This window comes from Serinus canaria, chromosome W (genome assembly GCF_022539315.1).
Source record: "Serinus canaria isolate serCan28SL12 chromosome W, serCan2020, whole genome shotgun sequence".
In the NCBI taxonomy this organism is placed as follows: Eukaryota; Metazoa; Chordata; class Aves; order Passeriformes; family Fringillidae; genus Serinus; species Serinus canaria.
This window is the reverse complement of record NC_066342.1, coordinates 9,157,262-9,177,520: the sequence shown is the minus strand read 5'-3', so window position 1 is coordinate 9,177,520 and position 20,259 is coordinate 9,157,262. Positions and strand designations below refer to the sequence as shown.

Here is a 20,259-nt window from a genome sequence, read left to right as displayed (position 1 = left end):
GTAACTGGTGTTATCTAAAGAGTTATTGTATGTAACTTAGAAATTTATACTTTGTTACAATATTTATAAACCCATATTGTCTTGTTATGTATTGGTACCTGAAAAAGTGATAGGCAGGAAAGGAAAACATAAATTGGTAGCAGTGGTCAAGTAATATCTGAATTTTGCCTTATTAAAACTGCCAATAGGGATTTGTCATTTGGCTAACTATAAAGGCCAGTCTTCTATTTGTGTGACTCAATATTCATTTTTTTATAACAGGGCAACTAAATGGTAGTGTCACACACAGCACTCTATTGATTAGAATAGGAGGAAGAAAAAATCCCTAAAAGCAACTCAAGATAATAATCTTGCAGCTTGAAACTTGGAGTTGAAACCAGTCAAAGCTCTGTTAAAGCTTGCGTAGAGATAATAGGGAAAATGACTATGGAATTTAAAAGTTTGGGAAACAAACTTCTATAACAAAATTGTCTTCCTTAGTACATATCCCTAAATTCTTGAAACAGTCTTCAGCTGATCTAAAAGTTAAGTTGGGAGCAGATTTTATACAGCGCAGAATAGTGCCTTTGTCTGCTGTTTTTAGATTACAAAGAGTTTATCAGACATTTAAGATACAGCAAGTGTCTGCTGTATTTACTAGTATATTGATCCTGTGTCTTGCAGTCAAAAAAAGCTGGCCTCAACTTTTTATAAATCCCTATTGTGTTTGAGTTAGTTTCTTTTTTTTCCTTTCTCTTTTTCTGCAGCATCCAATATGTGTTGGTCTCTCTTGAGGAGGTGAAACAATAGTAGTAATTAATGTCACCTTGTAAAACAAAGCTAATACTTTCTCTGAGATGTAATTCTCTAAGCTAATGCCTGTCATGATGTTGCTAATGAAAATACTTTAGTTTTATCTGTAGTCTCACCTTAGCAATTGAATTTCATAACTGTCTATTAGATGGTAGGTCTGGAACAAACAATGTAGCCTTCAAGCAAAGTAAGTTTGGGTTTTTCTTTTCTTAAGCATTATGAAGACTTATTCTCCAAGTCAAAGTTCTAAATAGTTAGGTCTGCACAATTGTCTTCAAGTCTGTGGGCTAAAAGAATACTCTCATGCTGTTCGGATTTTAAGCATCTGATTCCAGAGGGTTCTGAAGTTGAATAAAATTAATCTTAACAGGCTTGTATTTTCTTTCGTTTTTCTCAGGTTGAGGTTGTAATCTGGATTCTCATTTAGAACAAATCAGGTCTGAAGGCAATGAATCATATCCTAGCATTTGAAGGAGGAAAGGCATAACAGATATAACTGGCCTAGTTGGTTATAATTTAAATGTCTAACATACTATATTTTAACTTATAGTTTCTTAGTTCAACTTTGTTGCTTGTTGTAGTTTTGTAATTGAATTGTGGCATGTGTTCAGTTGCTTATCTGATCAACTGTGTAGAAGTCAATGAAATATAAATACCTTTCTATCAAAACTCCATAATTGGGCATTAATTATATAATGCATTTTATAGGCTTTTGATCTGCTTCTGCACTTCTTAACTAAGGATTTTTGTTCAGTCTTGACCATAGTCAGAATATACCCAAAATATTCTAGAGACATTGTTCAAATTTGTGGGGTTTTTTCCCCATGCTAACTTACAGGAACTAAATGCCAAAACCCCCTTATATAACTAATTTATTTCCTTGTGCTGATTATTGCATCAGAGCAATACTATTACTAAGTTGGTGAGGCGTAGTAGAAGCCTCGAAGAAACCTGTTTTGTTTAAGCAGATTTTAAAATGGCAATAAAAGATTCATACAGGAGAGCTGACTTGCCGCGCTGCTGCGTCGAGTGCACTTTACTCCCTTGAGAGCGGGGGGAGGCGGCGCCGGCTAGCTGGGAGCACAGCAGCAGCTAGCAGCTGGGGGCACTACCCTGATGCGTTGGGGCGTCTGGGCAGCGCCTTCGACAGGGCAGCAATATCGAGAGGAGCGGCAAAAGCGGAGAAGCTTAAGGGAAAAGAGGGTCTTAACTCGCCTGGTGCAGTCCAGAGATTTATTGTCTCCAGGGGATCCAGTCAGGAAAAGGCAGAGAACAAAGAGCAACAGCAGTATATAAAGGGGGTGGAACATAGGTACAAGAACCAATGGGGGAAACTGAGGAGGGGAATCGGACATAACTGACACGGGCGAGAACTAATGATATAAGAGCTAGGGAGGGGCTCGGAGCACCTGCCCAATCACCTTGTGAGGAAGGGAGAAGTTTCTGGAGAAATGGGCAGGGCCCCGGGAGATGGACAGGGCTCTGGAGGAGGGGAAAATGTAACAAGTGGGGTGGTTGCTAAGGGAACGGGGGTGGAGACAAGGGCTTGGCAGTATGCCCAGACTGGGAGGGAACCATTTCAGGGAAAGGGGGAAACCAGGACTGAACCACCAAAATAGGTTTAGGATTACAACTGGGGGGAACATTACAAAATGGGGAGAACAATACAAACAGGGAATATAACACAACTGGAAATCGGATGCGCGCCACAACATCTCACCCTTTTTTGTTTAGAAAAACAAATAAAAGAAATAAGTTTTTAAAGGCTAGTTTCAGAACTAGTCGATACTTGTTCTTGAAGCTCATTGGAAGGGCTCCGAGTTGAAAACCATTGTGAGGCAGTTGTAGTCGTAGAAGGTTGCATCTCTTCATAAGGTGAGTCTTGTTGAAGATTAGCAGAAGGGGAGACTGTTGCATGATTGACTTGCGGCGTGGTGGCGAACAAAAGGCGAAGTAGTAATTTATAAATAATAGAAAACTCCAGGATAACACATAGGAGAACAAAAATAATGAGGATAACAGTCTTTAACAAGGAGCTCACCCACTCAGAAATCCCCCAGTTGGCCAGGTGTCAACCGGGTAGGTGAGGCAAAAAACTATGCTTAGAATTAAAAGTCGGGTTCTAACTGAAATAGACGAAGGAAATACGTTAGGACTGAGGGTTCTGAGGTGGATGGTTCAGCCTGGGGGGCACCGGACACAACATGGACTTTCCGTTTTCGCCTCAAGGCGGATTGGGTCACTTGGGGCGAGGTGTTGGATTTGTGTGCTTTTCCTGGAAGAAAGGGTCTGACCCACTTTGAAGGGACCCATTTGAGCCCGGTGGGGGTGGACACGCAAGCGTATCTACGACCCCACGTCACTAGGTCAAAGGGCCCTTCAGTTTTCCAGGTTTCTGGGTCCTTAATTAGGACGGGTGGTTTGTCCTTAAATTGGGTTGCTCTCTGGTTGTTAAAATGCCTCGTGATGGGCGGGTTCAGGCACTCAAAGCTGCAGTTAAGAAAATTGATTGTAAACAAGGCCCTGGCAAGTCGGATCTGAGGGGACTCCACCTTCACTGCTCCATTTTGGTGTTCTAGGGTTCGTTTGAGGCTCTGGTGGGCCCGCTCAACCACGGCTTGCCCTGTCGGGGAGTAAGGGATGCCGGTCTTATGACTTACTCCCCACTCCTGCAGGAAGCTTCGGAACTCCCTGTAGGTGTACCCTGGCCCGTTGTCTGTTTTTATTTTTTTAGGGATGCCCAACACGGAGAAGGCCAGCAACAGATGCTTTTTGACATCTGCAGCCTTCTCCCCTGTGCGGGCAGAAGCGTAGACAGCCCCAGAAAAGGTATCGACAGAGACATGCACATATTTGAATCTGCCGAATGACGGGATGTGGGTGACGTCCATTTGCCAGATCTCGCAGCTGTGGAGCCCCCTTGGGTTAGCGCCAGCATTGATGGCAGGGAGATGGAAGGACTGGCACTGTGGGCATGTGGCCACAATCGCCTTTGCCTGGTCCCTAGTCAGTTGGAATTGACGGACCAGGCCGGGCGCGTTCTGATGGAACTGCTGGTGGCTGAGTTTTGCTTGCTGGAAGGCATTGGGGAGCGGGGCCATTTCAACAGGGGCAGCCAGGGCATCAGCACGCCGATTCCCTTCTGCGATGAACCCCAGGAGGTCGGTGTGGGACCTCACATGCAACACATAAAATGGTTGCTCTCGACGGGAGACCAGCTGTACAAGTCTCGAGAGCAATTTGAAGAGGGCCATGTTGGAAACTTCCTGGAGAACTGCGTTCTCCGCTCTGGACACCACACTGGCTACATACGCCGAATCGGTCACCAAATTGAAGGGCTCGGAGAACTTTTCAAAGACTCTGACGACGGCGGCCAACTCAGCAATTTGAGGTGATCCCTCAACTATAGCGACATCGGTCTTCCATTGCTGAGTCTGAGGATCCCTCCAAGTCGCCACAGACTTGTGGGATGCTCCGGACGCGTCAGTGAATATTGTCAAAGCCTTTAAGGGCTTCCGGCTCTGAATTCTTTTTAGAGATAATTTAAATTGACCATCCTGATTGAACAATTTGTGGGCCGGTTTGTGAATTGAAATTTGTCCGGTGTAGGAATCCAGAGCGAATTGGAGAGCTTCATTCTCCATGAGGAGATGTTCCAGCATGGCCTTGGTTAGTTGGCCCGATTTCAATTGAATTGGCATGTGTATGCATGTAAAGTCGTCACCGGCCAGTTCCCGGATCCGGAAGCGAGCCTTCCGGATCAGCTCAGCCATCAGTTCTTGTGGCCATGTCATTCTTTTGGACCTGTGGTGGCTGAGGAACACCCACTCTATAATCAAGAGAGGGTCCCTTAAGCCAGGGTCCTGGGATGTTTTTGCTGCTTCATCCCACTGGAAAATCAAACCGTGGAGGTGCGGCAGTGATCCCAAGATGATAAACTTAAAAGGCAGATCTGGGTGGTATCGACGTGCCTGTCTCTGTGAAATGGTTTTTTGTACCTTTTCTAAGGCTGCGGCGGCTTCTGGGGTAAGGGTCCTTAGAGAACCAAGTTCTTCCCCCCCTTTCAAAAGATTGAAAAGGGGGGCTAGGTCTTCTGTAGGGATGCCTAGCCAAGGTCTTACCCAATTCAAAGCTCCACACAGCTGTTGGGCATCTGCCAAAGTGGACACTTTAGTGTTAATTGCCAATTTTTGCGGAACAATGGTCCGCTTAGTGATTTCGAGACCAAGGTATTTCCAGGGTGGCATCTTTTGAATTTTACTTTCTTGAAGCTCGAACCCTGCAGAAGTCAACGCATCGGTTGTCAGGGCAAGAGCGTGGGTAAGTGTGTCATCGTCAGGAGCACAAATTAGAATGTCGTCGATGTAATGAAGTATGATGGTGTTCTTTGCTGCCGCGCGAACGGGGGACAGCAAGGAAGAGACGTACCGCTGGCAAATCACAGGCAAATTTTTCATGCCTTGAGGCAAGAATCTCCAGTGGTACCTCTTCCCTGGGGCTTCACGGTTGATGGTGGGAACCGTGAAGGCGAAGCGCTGAGCATTGTCTGGGTCAAGGGGAATTTGGAAGAAGCAATCTTTAATGTCTAAAACGGCCAAATTCCAATTTTGGGGGAGCATGGTCGGGGACGGCATCCCTGGTTGGAGAGTTCCCATATCTTCAATAATGTTGTTAATATGGCGGAGGTCGTGGAGGAGTTGCCATTTGTCTTTGTTTGGTTTTTTGATAACAAAGACGGGGGAATTCCACGGTGACATGGATTCTACGATGTTACCTTTTTTCAGTTGCTCTTCCACGAGCTCCGTGAGCGCCTTTTGTTTTTGTTTATTGAGCGGCCACTGCTCTACCCAGATAGGTTCGTTTGATTTCCAGGTCAATTTATGGGTAGGGCGCTCTTCAGTGGCCGCTACTGAAAAACCTGGGGAGCTTTAGGCAGGTCAATTGTGGCTCCCCATTGGGCTAAAACGTCTCTCCCCCACAGGGGTTCCGCATAGTCTAAAACAAATGGGCGGACTGAAGCTAATTGCCCATTTGGCCCCATAATTTGCACCACGCTCTTTGACTGTTTTGCCAATTGGAAGCCCCCTACACCTTGGATTCGCCCAGCAGCGCTTTGCAATTCCCATTGTGATGGCCATTCCCTTGCGGGGATGATCGTCACATCTGCCCCCGTGTCAAGCATCCCATTTATTTTGGTCGTTTGGCCATTCTTTAAGAGTTTGCATGTGAGTCGAGGCTTTTCATGGCTCAAAACTTGAGACCAGTAGGCTTCAAACAAAGGGGGTGAGGTGTTCAGCTCGGGCTCACACTGTTGTGACTCAGGTGGAAAAATTGGGATGGCTTGGGCAATGATTTGGCCCTTGGGCAAGATGACTGGAGGATGCACACAAATAACAGTTATAGCAAATTTGTTAGTGAGTGATGGCAGCACCCCCGGAATGATGGAAATTTCCGGGGGAGTGAATTTTGTGTCTCCCACAACGATACACTTACATCTGCGCTGGTACCAGGTACTTGGTGCTTCGAACTCGACCATGGCTGACGTGTGCAAGGAGTTTGCGATGGTGAGGGTGTCAGCGAGGCGCAACCTGAAAGGGAAGGCACACAATGCGGATGGTAGAATTGGCAAAGTCTTGTCAGGTGAAAATGTCATGTCCGGTGAGTATGGAAAAGTAGAGGTGCGGGATAGGGGTCCCCTCCCTAAATTCCCCCCTTTATTGATGTTACTTCCTGCCATATTTGTATCATTGCGCATGGAGGGGTTGCGCTCATAATTTAGTTTTTTGGCAGTTGTTCATTCCCCTCTGTGGATGCTGCCTGCCTCTTCCTGAATTCGTAAAATTGGCTTCGCAGGGGGCAGTCAGGCATCCAATGGCTTGGATCGCCACACAGGTGGCACTGTCCTTGGCTTGGCTTCCATCTCTGCGTCGGTGTCTGTTGTGTGGTCATCACGTCTCTGCTGAAGTCTGCCGCCTCAGCGAAGGACACCCGGCGGGCTGGTGGTCTTGCTCCGGGGTCCTCCCTGAGGATTGATGGGACCTTTCGCTGGCAGACTTCAATCATCTTCTGGATGGTTGGTGGTGGATCCAACGGGAGACTCAAGATTGCAGCTCTGCAGGGTGTGTTAGCGTTAGCATTCGCTAATTTCACTAGGATTTCAGGTCGAGCGCTCTCCGCCTGGACTTGTTGTTCAATAGCCCTGCGGAGACGCTCAACAAAAAGAATGAATGGTTCCCCTCGCCCCTGCAAAATTTTAGAAAAGGTGGGCTCCTGGGTGATAGGGCGGAGTGCTAGGAAAGCTCGCTCGGCCACCTTTGCACTCTCCCGGAGCACTAAACGGGGGATGACTCTGGCTTGAACAGCTCCGTCGGCCGAATTCCCAAGACCGACCAGTAGGTCGGTACAAACAACTTCACCACTAGGAGTTGTGGCAGTCTGGGTATTTTCCCACAATTGTGGAAGAATATCCCTTATTCCCTTTTTCCACGCTTCTTCCCACACCAAAAATTCGGTGGGGTTAAGGAGACATGAAAAAAGCGTCCGCAAGTCGGCGGGTACTACATTTGTATCTAATAAAGAGGCCCGGAGGAGTCCCCGGAAGTATTCGCTCTCTCGGGAAAACTCCTTTTGAGCCTTGCACAACTCCTTGATGGTGGAGTGGGGGAATGGGGTCCATTGCGCTCGGGTGGGCCCTTCACCGTCTCTCTGGTAAGAGACTGGAGCTGCAGTTATTAAAGATGGCAGAGTAAAATTCGAATCATCTTGATCTCCACTCCCGGAAGTCGGGGCGTGGGAACTGGGAGGCGGGGCGTGGGAACCCGGAAGCCAAGGGGAGGGGCCAGGTGTGGGAACCAGGGTGGAGCTAGGAGGTGGAGTTGATGGAGTCGGCTCCGCCTGAGGGGCGTGTGCAAAAGGCGGGGCTTGGGAAGAAGGAGGGGAAAGGGGCGTGTAGGAAGGCAGGGGATTGGGAGGAGAATTAACATAATTAGGGGCGGGGTTACAGAAATGGGAAGGGGCGGGGAAAGGGTTGGCGGGAGAAAGAAAAGGATTATGGGGAGAAGAAAAGCTGATGGCGGGAAAAGCCATGCGGTCGCCGCCATTTTGGGCTCCATGGGAGCCATTTTGTGAAAAGGTCTGGGGGCTGCTGCCCTCTGAAACTGCAAATACAACTTTGGGATGAACAACTGGGGACTTAGGGGAAAAGGAGTCGGGGGATTGGAGAGAGCTCTCCAAAGTCTGGCCAGGACATCGGAGGCGGGGGGTCAGGGAACCCTGAGGAGAGCCCGGCAGGTGGTAGGAAGCCGGCGCGGTGCCCTCGCGAGCTGCTCTCCTAAGGGTTCTTCTGTTCTCAGGGAGAGAAGGGGTGGAACAAGGGTCCGGGGCTTGGGGGTAGGGAGAACACGAATTGGAGGGTGGTTGTTCCTTCAATTTCTGTTTTTCTCTTCAAGCTCTTATAATTTGGAAGCTCCAATAAACTAATTTTTTGGTTTTTGATCTCCCTTTAGATTCTAATTGCGCTAATTTGTCTCCAACTGAATTCCAGAATTTTATTTCATTGACTAAATCGGGGGAGATCTCTGGAAATTGAGTGAACAACCATATAACTAAATCTTTTAACTCCCGCTTAATTATATTAACTTCCCTCCCCCCAAGGATATCCACAACTTGGAGAAACACTCTTTTCTGGGGGACAGAGAGTTTGCCACCCATCTCTGCCCCGCAAAAACAAACTTTCGGAGTGAAACAAAAAAAAAAAAAACAAAAAAAATACGCTAACAAAAAACCCCAACCGCTAGCCCCAACCTCACCGAGCCGAGGGCGAAACCTCTGACTCGACCAGGTGAAACCGGGAGATAGGGCGGGGGGGCAACTCCCGAAGTTGGGAAGCTGGAGTTACTCACCCCTGACCAGCGGGAAAGCGGGGAAAAAACTCCGAGGTCCGCAGCTTCGATCCCGGATCGGCTCCTGGGTGCGGGAGGTGTCGATCTGATCCCTGTCCGGAGCGCTACCCTTAAAACAGGGTCTGCTCACGGCACAGGGTAGCTTAACGTCCACGGAGCAAGCGGCAAACGACGAAAAGGAGGCGAAACTCCTCTCAAGGCTGCTGACTCCTGCCGCGGGGTCCGGCGATCTCCTCAGACCCGACGCTTTGGCGCCAAGCTGCCGCGCTGCTGCGTTGAGTGCACTTTACTCCCCTGAGAGCGGGGGGGAGGCGGCGCCGGCTAGCTGGGAGCACAGCAGCAGCTAGCAGCTGGGGGCACTACCCCGATGCGCCGGGGCGTCTGGGCAGCGCCTTCGACAGGGCAGCAATATCGAGAGGAGCGGCAAGGCGGAGAAGCTTAAGAGAAAAGAGGGTCTTAACTCGCCTGGTGCAGTCCAGAGTTTATTGTCTCCAGGGGATCCAGGCGGGAAAAGGCAGAGAACAAAGAGCAACAGCAGTATATAAAGGGGGTGGAACATAGGTACAAGAACCAATGGGGGAAACTGAGGAGGGGAATCGGACATAACTGACACGGGCGAGAACTAATGATATAAGAGCTAGGGAGGGGCCCGGAGCACCTGCCCAATCACCTTGTGAGGAAGGGAGAAGTTTCTGGAGAAATGGGCAGGGCCCCGGAAGATGGACAGGGCTCTGGAGGAGGGGAAAATGTAACAAGTGGGGTGGTTGCTAAGGGAACGGGGGTGGAGACAAGGGCTTGGCAGTATGCCCAGACTGGGAGGGAACCATTTCAGGGAAAGGGGGAAACCAGGACTGAACCACCAAAATAGGTTTAGGATTACAACTGGGGGGAACATTACAAAATGGGGAGAACAATACAAACAGGGAATATAACACAACTGGAAATCGGATGCGCACCACAACACTGACTTGCATATTGAGCACTAAAACTCAACTGTTGTGAAAACAAATATGTTTAAATAATCATATTGTATCAAGTCCTAGCATATTTCTAGCATTTTTGTGGGTCACTACCTTTCTGGATAAATCTCTCAAAGCTGTTAGTGTTTCCAGACTTAATTAGTCTAGTGTGCCTATCAAAAACCTTATTTTTCTGAACCCAGTGATAGCATTGTTTTACAGAGCAATGTGGTGAAGCCACAGCTGTGCAATAGTGCTGCCTATGAAGAAGGTGAACTGGAACTTGAAATATATATGTTCTTGTGTAAAATAAGTGTTAAAATTCTTCCACAAACACTGAACTTAGAGTCTTATTCCATCCATGTTGTAGGTTGCTCTTCCTATTCCTGAATGTTGTCAAATAATGAAATTATTGAGATGATGGTTAGCTCATTTTTCTTTTGGCTCCATACCAAGCCAATATGATGTGTTATTTTAATGTTCAACACCACAGCTATCTTACATGCAACACCCTGTTAAGGGATGCCCTCACTTATGTTACAGATAAAACCAGTAGCTATGAAATTTACAGTGTGGTACAGAGAATATTCTGAGTAATATGCTGAATATCTTATGAGCTATTGAATGTTCAAGATGATAGATTATATTGCTTGCTTCTTGTTTTAATATCTGATTCTGACTTGTTTTCAAACATGGCTATAGTATTTAAATGTGGGTGCTATCTCTAGACAGCTCCTTTGTGGCTGTCAATAAAATCATCAGATATATCAACTTTGTCTTGTGTTCAAAATTACCTTCCCATTTCCCATGTCTGCTGTAGCTCAAGTAGATGCCCTCAATTGAAACAATTCTGAAATGGAGCTAATAATCTTGAAGTCTTGAAGCCATCTATCCTGAAGAATAAGTCTGGAGACCAAACTGCTGGTCCTGTGCTTGTTGCGAATAACGTGCTATCGTATCTTTTTGAGATGTGCAAAAGGCATCAAGTCTTGATGGCAGCCAATCTAAACCATATTTTAGTGTGATACTTAACAGGGGTATCTGTTATATTGATGTAAGAGTAAAAATATTCAGTGTGCCTGTTGAGCATGTGAGAGATTAGTTTCATGCTGCAGAATAATTTTATCCCAGTTCTTTGGCATCAAATTGAATATACAGTTTATTCTTTAGCATTTTATCATGGACAGGTAGATCAGCATAGCAGTTGCAGTTTCTAAATAATAAAATATTTATTCTCAAGTTTGATAAAGCATAATAAATACTGTCCATCTTATTGACTCAAACTTTATATACAATTCAGTTGTGTTAATGTGCAGCACAAGAATTATGTAATTTGTAGTATAGTCTTCAGTTCTGGTGCTGTGGAAGTGCTGTATGTTTTTCTGATGACTTTTGGGTGCTCTTTGTCTATTACCTTTATCCCTTCTTCTGTTTTATCTTTCCCAGCCCTTCTGTGGTAGGAGTTGGGGTTTACCTTCATGTAAAAGTAGTTAGAATGCTTAAAGCTTTTTTTTTTTTAATGCTTTCAGGCATTTCAGTCTTTGTTGGCATGCTTACTGCTTCCTATTACTGTGGAAGGAAGTTCATGCATTTTTTTTTAAATGATAAGGTACTGTTTTGGCTAATTTGTTTGAGTATACAGGAAGCTTTTGAAACCTTGCTTTTACTTTAGTAGTCCTTTCTGGATTAATTTAATTTATTGCCAACTAAAAAAATAGAGCATGATAGTAAGAAACAAAGAAAACTAAAAATGCCTTCCCTTCACCCCTTTCATCCTAGACCCATCTTTACTTCTAGACTCTTCTACCTCCTTTCCCTATATTCTGAGTAATGCAGGAGGAAATGGTTGCAGTCAGTTCATAACTGTTCTCTGCTGTTCCTTCCTTCTTGCACATTTTACCTGCTCCAGCATGGGTCCCTCGCACAGGATACAGTCCTTTATGAACTGCTCCAGCTGTATTGGTTTGTGTAAGGAAAACCACTGTCAGTTCTGACAGTCTAGTTACAGAACCACAGAATGGGTCAAGTTGGAAGGGGGACCAGTGGGTCATCTGGTCTGACCTCCCTCTTCAAGCAGGGTCATCTTGGATGACATGGCACAGGATTGTGTCCAGGCAGTTCCTGAATATCTCCAGGGAGGGAGACTCTGCAACCTCTCTGGGCAAACTGTCCCTGTGCTGTCACCTGCACAGTAAAGAAGTTCTTCCTCATGTTCAGGTGGATCTTCCTGTGTTCCAGTTTCTGCCCAATGCCTCTTGTCCTATTGGTTGTCACTACCGAGAAGAGCCTGACTCCATCCTCTTGACACCCTCCCTTCAGATACTTATAGACATTGATGAGGTCCCCTCTCAGTCATTGCTTCTTGAGGCTGAACAGGCCCAGCTCCCTTAGTTTTTTCATCATAAGAGAGGAGCTCCATGTCTCTCTTGTACTGAAGAGCCCAGAATTGGACACTACTCCAGATGTGGCCTCATCAGGGCTGAGTAGAAGAGCAGGATCACCTCCCTCAACCTGCTGGCAATGCTCTTCCTAATGCATTCCAGGATTCTGTTGGCCTTCTTGGCCACAAAGGCACTGCAGGCTCACGGACCCAGTCTTCTTCGACCAAGGGAGTCTTCCTTCTAACATAGCTTTACCTTGGTCTCCTGGGTCAAAGATCCCTGAGCGCTGATCTTGTCAGTGCAGACTGATGCAAAGAAGGCATTTAGTAACTCTGCCTTCTCTGAGTCCTCTATCACTGGGGTCCCCCCTCCATTTAGAAATGGTTCCACATTATCCTTAGTTTTCCTTTTATCACTGATGTATTTGAAGAAGTCCTTCTTGTTGTCCTTGACATCCTTGGCCAGATTTAATTCTTGATGGGCCTTGGTCTGACAACCTCTTTATATTAATTCCAAGTGGCCTGATCCTGCTTCCACCTCCTGTGTGTTTCCTGCTTATGTTTGAGTAATGACAGGAGTTTTTTATTCATCCATGCAGGTTTCTTGTCCCCTTTGTCTGATTCCTTGTTCATTGGGATGCATTGTTCTTGAGCCTGTAAGTACAGTGATTATTGCTTTTTAAGAAGTTTCAGAGTCACTGTGGGTTTAATACTTTGGGGTCAGAGTAGCATTAGTCTTCCTATTTGCAGGACCTTTCTTTGTGTCAGTTAAACAGTTGTCATGCTGTGGCTTGTGGTTTACTTCTAATCATTAGTAACCTTGCTGTTCTCCCTCTGTCTGCTTTGAAGATGCATTTTACTTACCGACCGAATAACTTATATGTTCCCAAATATACAGTGCAACAGTTGTATTTGTGGGGGTTTTGTTTGTCTTTTTATTTTTCAGGCACTATTTGTACTAGGATTAGGTTGGTTCCTTATCCTAGCAGATTTATGATAATAGAATTGTAGAATTGTTTGGGTTGAAAGGGACCTTAAAGATCGTATAGTTCCAACCCCCCTGCCATGGGCAGGGAACCTTCCACTATCCCAGGTTTTTCAAAGCCCCATTCAACCTTGCCTTGGACACTTCCAGGGATGGGGCAGCCACAGCTTCTCTGGGTACCCTGTGCCATGACCTCCCCAGCCTCACAGTAAAGAATTTCTTCTTAATATCTAATCTGAACCTACCCTCTTTCAATTTAAAGCCATTCTCCCTTGCTTTATGACTACATGTCGTTGTAAAATGTCCTGCTCCAGCCTACCTGTAGGCCCTCTAAGTACTGGAAAGCTGCTCTAAGGTCTTCCCTGAACCTTTTCTTCTCCAAGCTAAACAGCCCCAACTCTTTCAGCCTGTCTTAATGGGAGAAGTGCTCCAGCCCTCCTTCCTGAAACCTTTCAGTGGCTCTTCTCTGGACTTATATGAACAGGTCCATGCCAGTGTGCACTGGTCTCCGCTTGGACATTGAGTTGTTGACCGCAGCTCTTTGAGTGCAACCATCCAGCCAATTTCCTATCTACCAAGTGGTCCATCTGTCAACTCTGCATCTCTCCACTTCAGGGACAAGTATGTTGTGTGGGGCAATACCAAATGCTTTGCATGAGCCCGGGTAGATTTTTTTTTTGGTCACTCTTCCCATATTTGCCAATCCTGTAACCCTTTCATAAAGACCTCCATGATTTGCCCTTAGTGAAGCCATGTTGGTTGTCACCAATCCCCTCCTTATTTCCTATGTACTTTAGCATAGTCTCCAGGAGGACCTGCTCCATGATTTTGCCAAGCACTGAGATGAGATGGACTGGTTTGTAGTTTCCTGGGTCTTCCTTATTTGTTTATAAAAATGGGGGTTATGTTTCCCCTTTTCCAGTCAATGGGAACTTTGCTGGACTGCCATGACTTCTCAATATGATGGATAGTGACTTAGCAACTTCATCCACTAGTTGTCTCAGCACCTGCAGATGTATCTCATCAGGTTCCATGGACTTGTGCACCTGCAGGTTGCTTAGATGCTTTCAAACCTGATCTTATCCTGCAGTGGGTGCTTATTTGTTCTCCCAGTCCATGCCTTTGCCATCCAGGTCTTCATCCACCACTACCCCTAAGTCCTCTTATACAGGGATGATCTCAATCCCTGCATCCCCCAGCCTGTATTGATATTGGGGGTTGTCCTGACCCAAATGCAGAACTTTGAACTTTGCCTTGTCGAACCTCAGGAGATTCACATGGGCCTACTTCTTGAGCTTGTCCTGGTCCCTCTGAATGGCATCCCCTGTGCCTGTTTTGTTGTTTCTGATGGCACTGCATTTTACACTGCCTGTGGTTAACTTATTGTTGTATTGCTTAATAAAATTAAAAAATCATGTCAATTTCTGGAAACTTCTTTTTGCTCCCAAGTTCTTCAGCCTTGTAGCAGGAGATCTGGTCTCCTAAAATTGAAGTGAAACAAACCTCATCTGGTAATCTGAGTTGGTAGTTGGCAAGAGAAATAACCATGGTGGTGAAGAGAGCTACCTGCCAACAGGACCTCTGTTAAGGCAGTAAAACATGTTCTGGTGATAAAAGGCTTTGCTCCATATGAATAGGGTTATTGGTACTGAGGAGGCAGGTCTGCAGGTGACAGTAACAACCATTTTCTTACCATCATTTCAGCTTTTGTCTAGTGATTTATTCCATGGCAGTCACTTTGAGTACTTTGCCTGATGATTAACACAGTATGATTTCTGGCATAAAATTTGTTTAATGTATAGTAGAGGGAGCTTTTTGTGACAAGCAGTTGTCAGGATAGTATCTGATGAATGTGGGTATTAATTTTATGTCAGAAGAACTAAAACTTATATTTCATTTGAGATACAGTTTGATGAAAAAATGGGGGGTTGTTTTTATGTGTGAGCTTTAGTTAAATGGTGTTGTCCCTGTTCTAGCTGTTATGCAAAGCTACTTGGAGGACTTCATTACTGAAACCCATTATTAGATCTAACTCTGCTGGCATAAAAGTGGGTGGATGCCTACTTTTTGCAGGTGTTATCTGTGTCAAGTAATAAATTGAGCAATTCTGATTTAGGAGAACCTGTAAAATCTCCTTGTGTTGGGACCTTTTAGTTGCCCATTTCTGCATGTTACCTGCTTTTCGTTTTTGGAATATGTTTTAGTTGTGGAGGAAGGATCCTGTTTGGCACCTCTTTTCGGAAATGGGCCTTTGCACTTTGGATTATCATCATTGCTTCCTAGTTCCCAGGTTGCTGGTTGTGGCGGTGAACACCTGTCAGTTTCACAGAGTTCACAGAATATTATGAGTTGGAAGGGACCCACAAGGATTTCAAGTCCAGATCTTAAGTGAATGGCCCACAGAGGGATCAAACCTGTCACCTTGGTGTTACTAGCACCATGCTCTTACCAACTCAGCTAATCTTAGGGTCAGTAAATTTATGTAGAGGAGGAAGTAAGTTTATTTGTAGTAGTTGGTAACATTTTCACTTAAATGGATTTATTTTAATCTTTGTATTTTGACACAAAATTATCTAATACACTATCTTTTTCTCTTGATGGATCAGTGAGCTCAAATCTGGTCACTGCTGCACTTGTACTGCTTCTTGTGAGATTTGTTCTCCATTGGTTCAGGTGGCTCCTACTATAAGTACATCCTATAACATGTAACTCCAAACCCAGATTACAACAGTTTAAAGGCATATCCATTACAGTCTCTACCCTTGATCCCTTTGTACCAGGCTGTGACATTGTTCACAGGGGTCTTAGGATGAGGGAAGAGACGAGAAAGTTGACTCTATGTTCAGAAGGCTTGGTTTATTATTTTATGATATATATATTATTAAAACTATACTAAAAGAATAGAAGAAAGGATTTCATCAGAAGGCTTAGCTAAGAATAGAAAAGGAATGAATAACAAAGGCTTGTCTCTGACCGAGACAGTATGGACACGTGGACTGTGATTGGCCATTAATTAGAAACAACTAGATGAAACCAATCACAGATCCACCTGTTGCATTCTACAGCAGCAGATAAGAATTGTTTACAGTTTGTTCCTGAGGCCTCTCAGCAACTCAGGAGGAAAAAATCCTAAGGAAAGGATTTTTCATAGAACATGTTGGTGACACCAGGCCATAGGATTTAACATTGCAATGAACTCCTCCCCTTGCCCCTGGTCTGACTTGGATTTATTCACGGACTGCAGTCCCTTAGGGGTGTTGCCTGCTCCAAGTGGAGCTTTATCTACAAGCCACAGTCTCTTTAGGGTATACCTTCTGCTGCACAGACTTATCCATAGCCACAGTTGCTTTGAGGTGCGCCTGTTCCAGCATGGCCTTTTTCATGGGCCACAATTCTTTCAGAGATGTACCTGCTCCAGTGTGGCTTTACCCACAGCAACAGTCCATTCAGGAGTGTACCTGCTATGTTGCAGACTTATCCACAGCCACAGATGCTTCAAGGTATTACCTTCTCCAGTGTGGACTTCTTGAGCCACAATCCCTTTAGAGGTGTACCTGCTCTGGCACAGATGTAACCATGGCCACAGATGCTTCAGGGTGTCCTGTTCCCACGGGGACTCATCCACAGGTCACAGTCCCTTTGACTTGAGTTCACACAGATTTCCAGCCTGTCCAGCACAGCAGCAATGCACTGGTCATTTGCCAGCCCATGTGCATGCATGGTCATTGCTATTATCAAAATGTTCCCAGGCACAGCAGAATAAGACGATAAGCAGTGAAAGCAAAAAGCAGCCACTAATGAGCACTAGAGTTTATTTTGCAGTCAGGCAAGCAAGCCCATGGCAAGCCCAGGAGCCTGCTGATTGCTAGTTAAACAGCACTAACAGATATAAATTTGACCTAGCACATTCCAGTCAAGTCTGTTGTTATCTCAAACCCTTCAAGCCCTTTGTTGGGTGCCAAAATGGTCTGTTGTGGTTTAACCCTGGTAGGCAGCTAAGCACACACAGCTGCTCACTTGCTCACTCCGCCAGAGAATTGGAAGGTTCCCTTTTTCCATCTGCCATAGCCTATAACTAGCATTTCATTTTAAACAGAATGGAAATACAAAAATTCAAAAACGAGCTTGATCATGCTGCTTGATTTGGGAGATGTTTAATGAATTTCTTAATTCCTATGAGCTAAGGTGTGTGGTATCCAACAGGTTTACACTGTGGTGTCAGTGTTTTTAACCTGACTTTTTTTGGTCATAGGCTTTCAACTAGAATATCTAATACTGAACACTACTTTCCTTGGGGCTTAAAGATGAGTTCAAAAGGTCATATCTGTTAATTTTGAAAATATTAATTGTCAAGGCAAAGGAATTGCTTAACTTAAAAAAAAAAAGCAGCTGTTGAAATTACTCTGAAAATTATTAATAGCAGTTATGATTGTAGTGCCATACCTTTGCTTTTTATTAATAGCATGCTTAAGTATGGAAAAAACATTATATATCCAAGACTGGATAGTATTGATGTCCTCAGAATCAGCAAAATAGTGTTGATGCTGAACTCTTCACACTTTCTAGAAGAATCTATAGAATATTCAAAAATAAAGTCAGGAAAGAGCTTGAGTTGTTCCCTAGGACTTACAGCTATAATATTGTATAAGAAAATACTGATTCCCTGTATCAGACTTTTTGGGTATGAGCAGTGAAAGTTCCTTGTTGCCTCTAAAAGTTTGTCACTACTGAATCTTGTTTACAATCTGAAATATGAACTGACTGGAGGCTCTCTTTGTTCACTTCTACAGTGAATTGTGAAATGGGGCTTGGATCTGTGAGGCTTTGTGTTAGTAGTAATAGGCATACGAACATAATACAAATAAAATCTTATAAGAGCGACTATTAATAGTAAGGATAATAAAATGTTAACTATAAGGGGTTCATGATGTTGAAAAAAATCCACTTTCAGAGTGCAATGCTTACTGATCTAAAAGGATCTCAACTAAGAAAGCATATTTGTGGGCATAAAGTTGGTTACAAGTGAGTCCTTTAAACCTATAGTCTCAATCATTAATTATGGAGTATATTTTATAGTTTGCTCATTATTTTTTAAAACAATAGATGTAATCATACAATTGAGTGTCCAGTAATACTGAACAGGGACAGACTCTCTGGGATGTATGCATTAAAGTTTGTATACAAACATATCTCCCTTGTGTTTCTTCTGCGCTAATTTGGGTATTTAAAGAATTTTTAAAACAATTGATAAAAAATTTAATTTTTCAATGAAAACTAATAGATCCACAGAAGGACCCATTTTTATCCTGCATAGAACTTGGATAAAAAGTGAGAAATGTAACCAAAAGTGTTCATGACAAAGGCAATTGAAAAATAAACCATTTTGACTCAAACTGCTTGATCATTATGGTTGAATATAGTACAAGGATACTGAAATCCAATGTAAATATGTACTTTTTTCTTTAAATTACTGAAGAAAAGTGTCTGAAATAAGGGCTTTTTTGAGCTGTGTGGCTTGTAGTAGTATACTTGGTGTATCACAAAATCAGTGGTTTGAAGCTCAAGAATGTTAGGTGGAGTACTGTTTGAGGTTTTAGATCATCTGACTTTGCAAGTATAATGGCAGAGTAACTTGGTATTATGACAAAAAAGCATTACTGTAAATGTCATTCATTTCTAAAATATGGTCCAATTGACTATTTTCCACAAGTATCCCCTCTGTTCAACAACTTAGTGTTGTTATTGTTTTAGATTAATTTAAACTGGATCATATTACTTTAATATTGTGTGTACAGGACCTATATGGGTGTATACAGGTGAAAACACTAGGTATGCTGTATTTTCTAGATGATGGAACAGTGGGGAAAACTGGATAATTTTCTGTAGAGATAGAAGGGAAGTTAATAGAATACCTATTCTACTTACCACTTCAGACAATAAGCTTCAGTGTCTTAGTAGAGGGGATTTTACTGTTAATAAATACAAACATGCTAGTGAAGTCAAAAAAAGGGGAAAAAAATAACCTTTATTTCTTTTGCTTGCTTTAACAGTTGTTACTCAACCAAGCCCATCAGTTTCTCAACCTAGTACTTCACAGAGTGAAGAGAAAGCTTCTGAACTGCCTAAACCAAAGAAGAACAGATGTTTCACATGCAGAAAGAAGGTTGGCCTTACAGGTATGATAGTACTTTGTTAATTTTGAATAGATTTATATTATTAGTTGCCTCTTACTAGATTGTCTTGGTTTGAAAAGACAGGTGTCTGCTAAGGAAGGCAGAAACCTCCCCTGAAATGGAAAATGTAAACCCCCTCCCTCCAAATTCTTATAATTTTAAAATTATAAGGCTTTCAGGCAAAGATATGGGAGCAGGAATAACAGTTCTTTACTAGGAAAACTAAAAATACAAATGTAATAGTACAAACAAAAAACCAAACTATTGACTGTCCTGGTTTAGGGCAAATTTGGGAGAAAACCTCCAAAAGGGGGGCCCCTCCAGAAAGCAAACCCACACGGCTCCTCCCCCCAACCGGTTCGGGAAGAACTCCTCGGAGAGAAGTGGAAAGAACCTGTTTATTTAACAGGCACAGCACCCCCCAGCACACACAATGAACAATACCGGATGACACCACTCTTTCACCGCTCTGAAAAAGATGACAAATTCAGAAAGTCTCTCCTGGGGTGGTCGCTCTGTTATCAGTCCCTCCGGCACTGGGGTAGCTGCTGCAGCCCACAAGGTGCAAACTCTTGGTGTTTCCCAGGTCCCAGTTCAGAGCAGGTTTGAGTAGGTCCAAAAAGGAAAGGAGAAACAGTCCAGGAAGAAATTTGGACTGTTTAGCTAAACTAACTAATGAGCAGAAGCAAAAAGCAAGAGCAAGCAGAAGCAAAGCAGAAGCAAGAGCGAGAGCAAAGTGAAAAGCCAGGCAAAAAGCAAAAGCAGCACTATGTACTGTCCCGTCTGTGTGTCCCGCCAGCCGTGGGGGAGTGGCTGATAAGAAACCAAAACAAAACTTTCGCTCTTCAGAGCCAGTCTTGAAGGCACAGAACATAATATCCAGCATAAACAGCACACATGAATGGGGATACAAGCATCATAACGTCACCCTAGGACACTGATAGAGTCAGAATATGATCTGACACCCTGTGGGTCAGGGTGTTGGTAGCAGTCTAATTAAATGGTGGCTGCAGTCCTCGTGGAGTGACAGATGTGGTTCTGTTGAAGCAGTGATCCTCTAGAAGGGTAT

The 20,259-nt window shown here is 44.2% G+C and overlaps 1 protein-coding gene across 3 annotated transcripts in view; it reads left to right on the top strand.

Moving 5' to 3' along the window:
* Positions 1-20,259, top strand: part of LOC103812267 (AN1-type zinc finger protein 5-like) — a 33,492-nt gene that overhangs the window by 9,197 nt on the left and 4,036 nt on the right. For all 3 annotated transcript variants that reach the window (XM_030235183.2, XM_009085284.4, XM_018908738.3), the window contains one exon: positions 19,068-19,193. In XM_030235183.2, the coding sequence (XP_030091043.1) occupies positions 19,068-19,193 (126 nt within the window). The remainder of the gene's footprint in view (positions 1-19,067; positions 19,194-20,259) is intronic.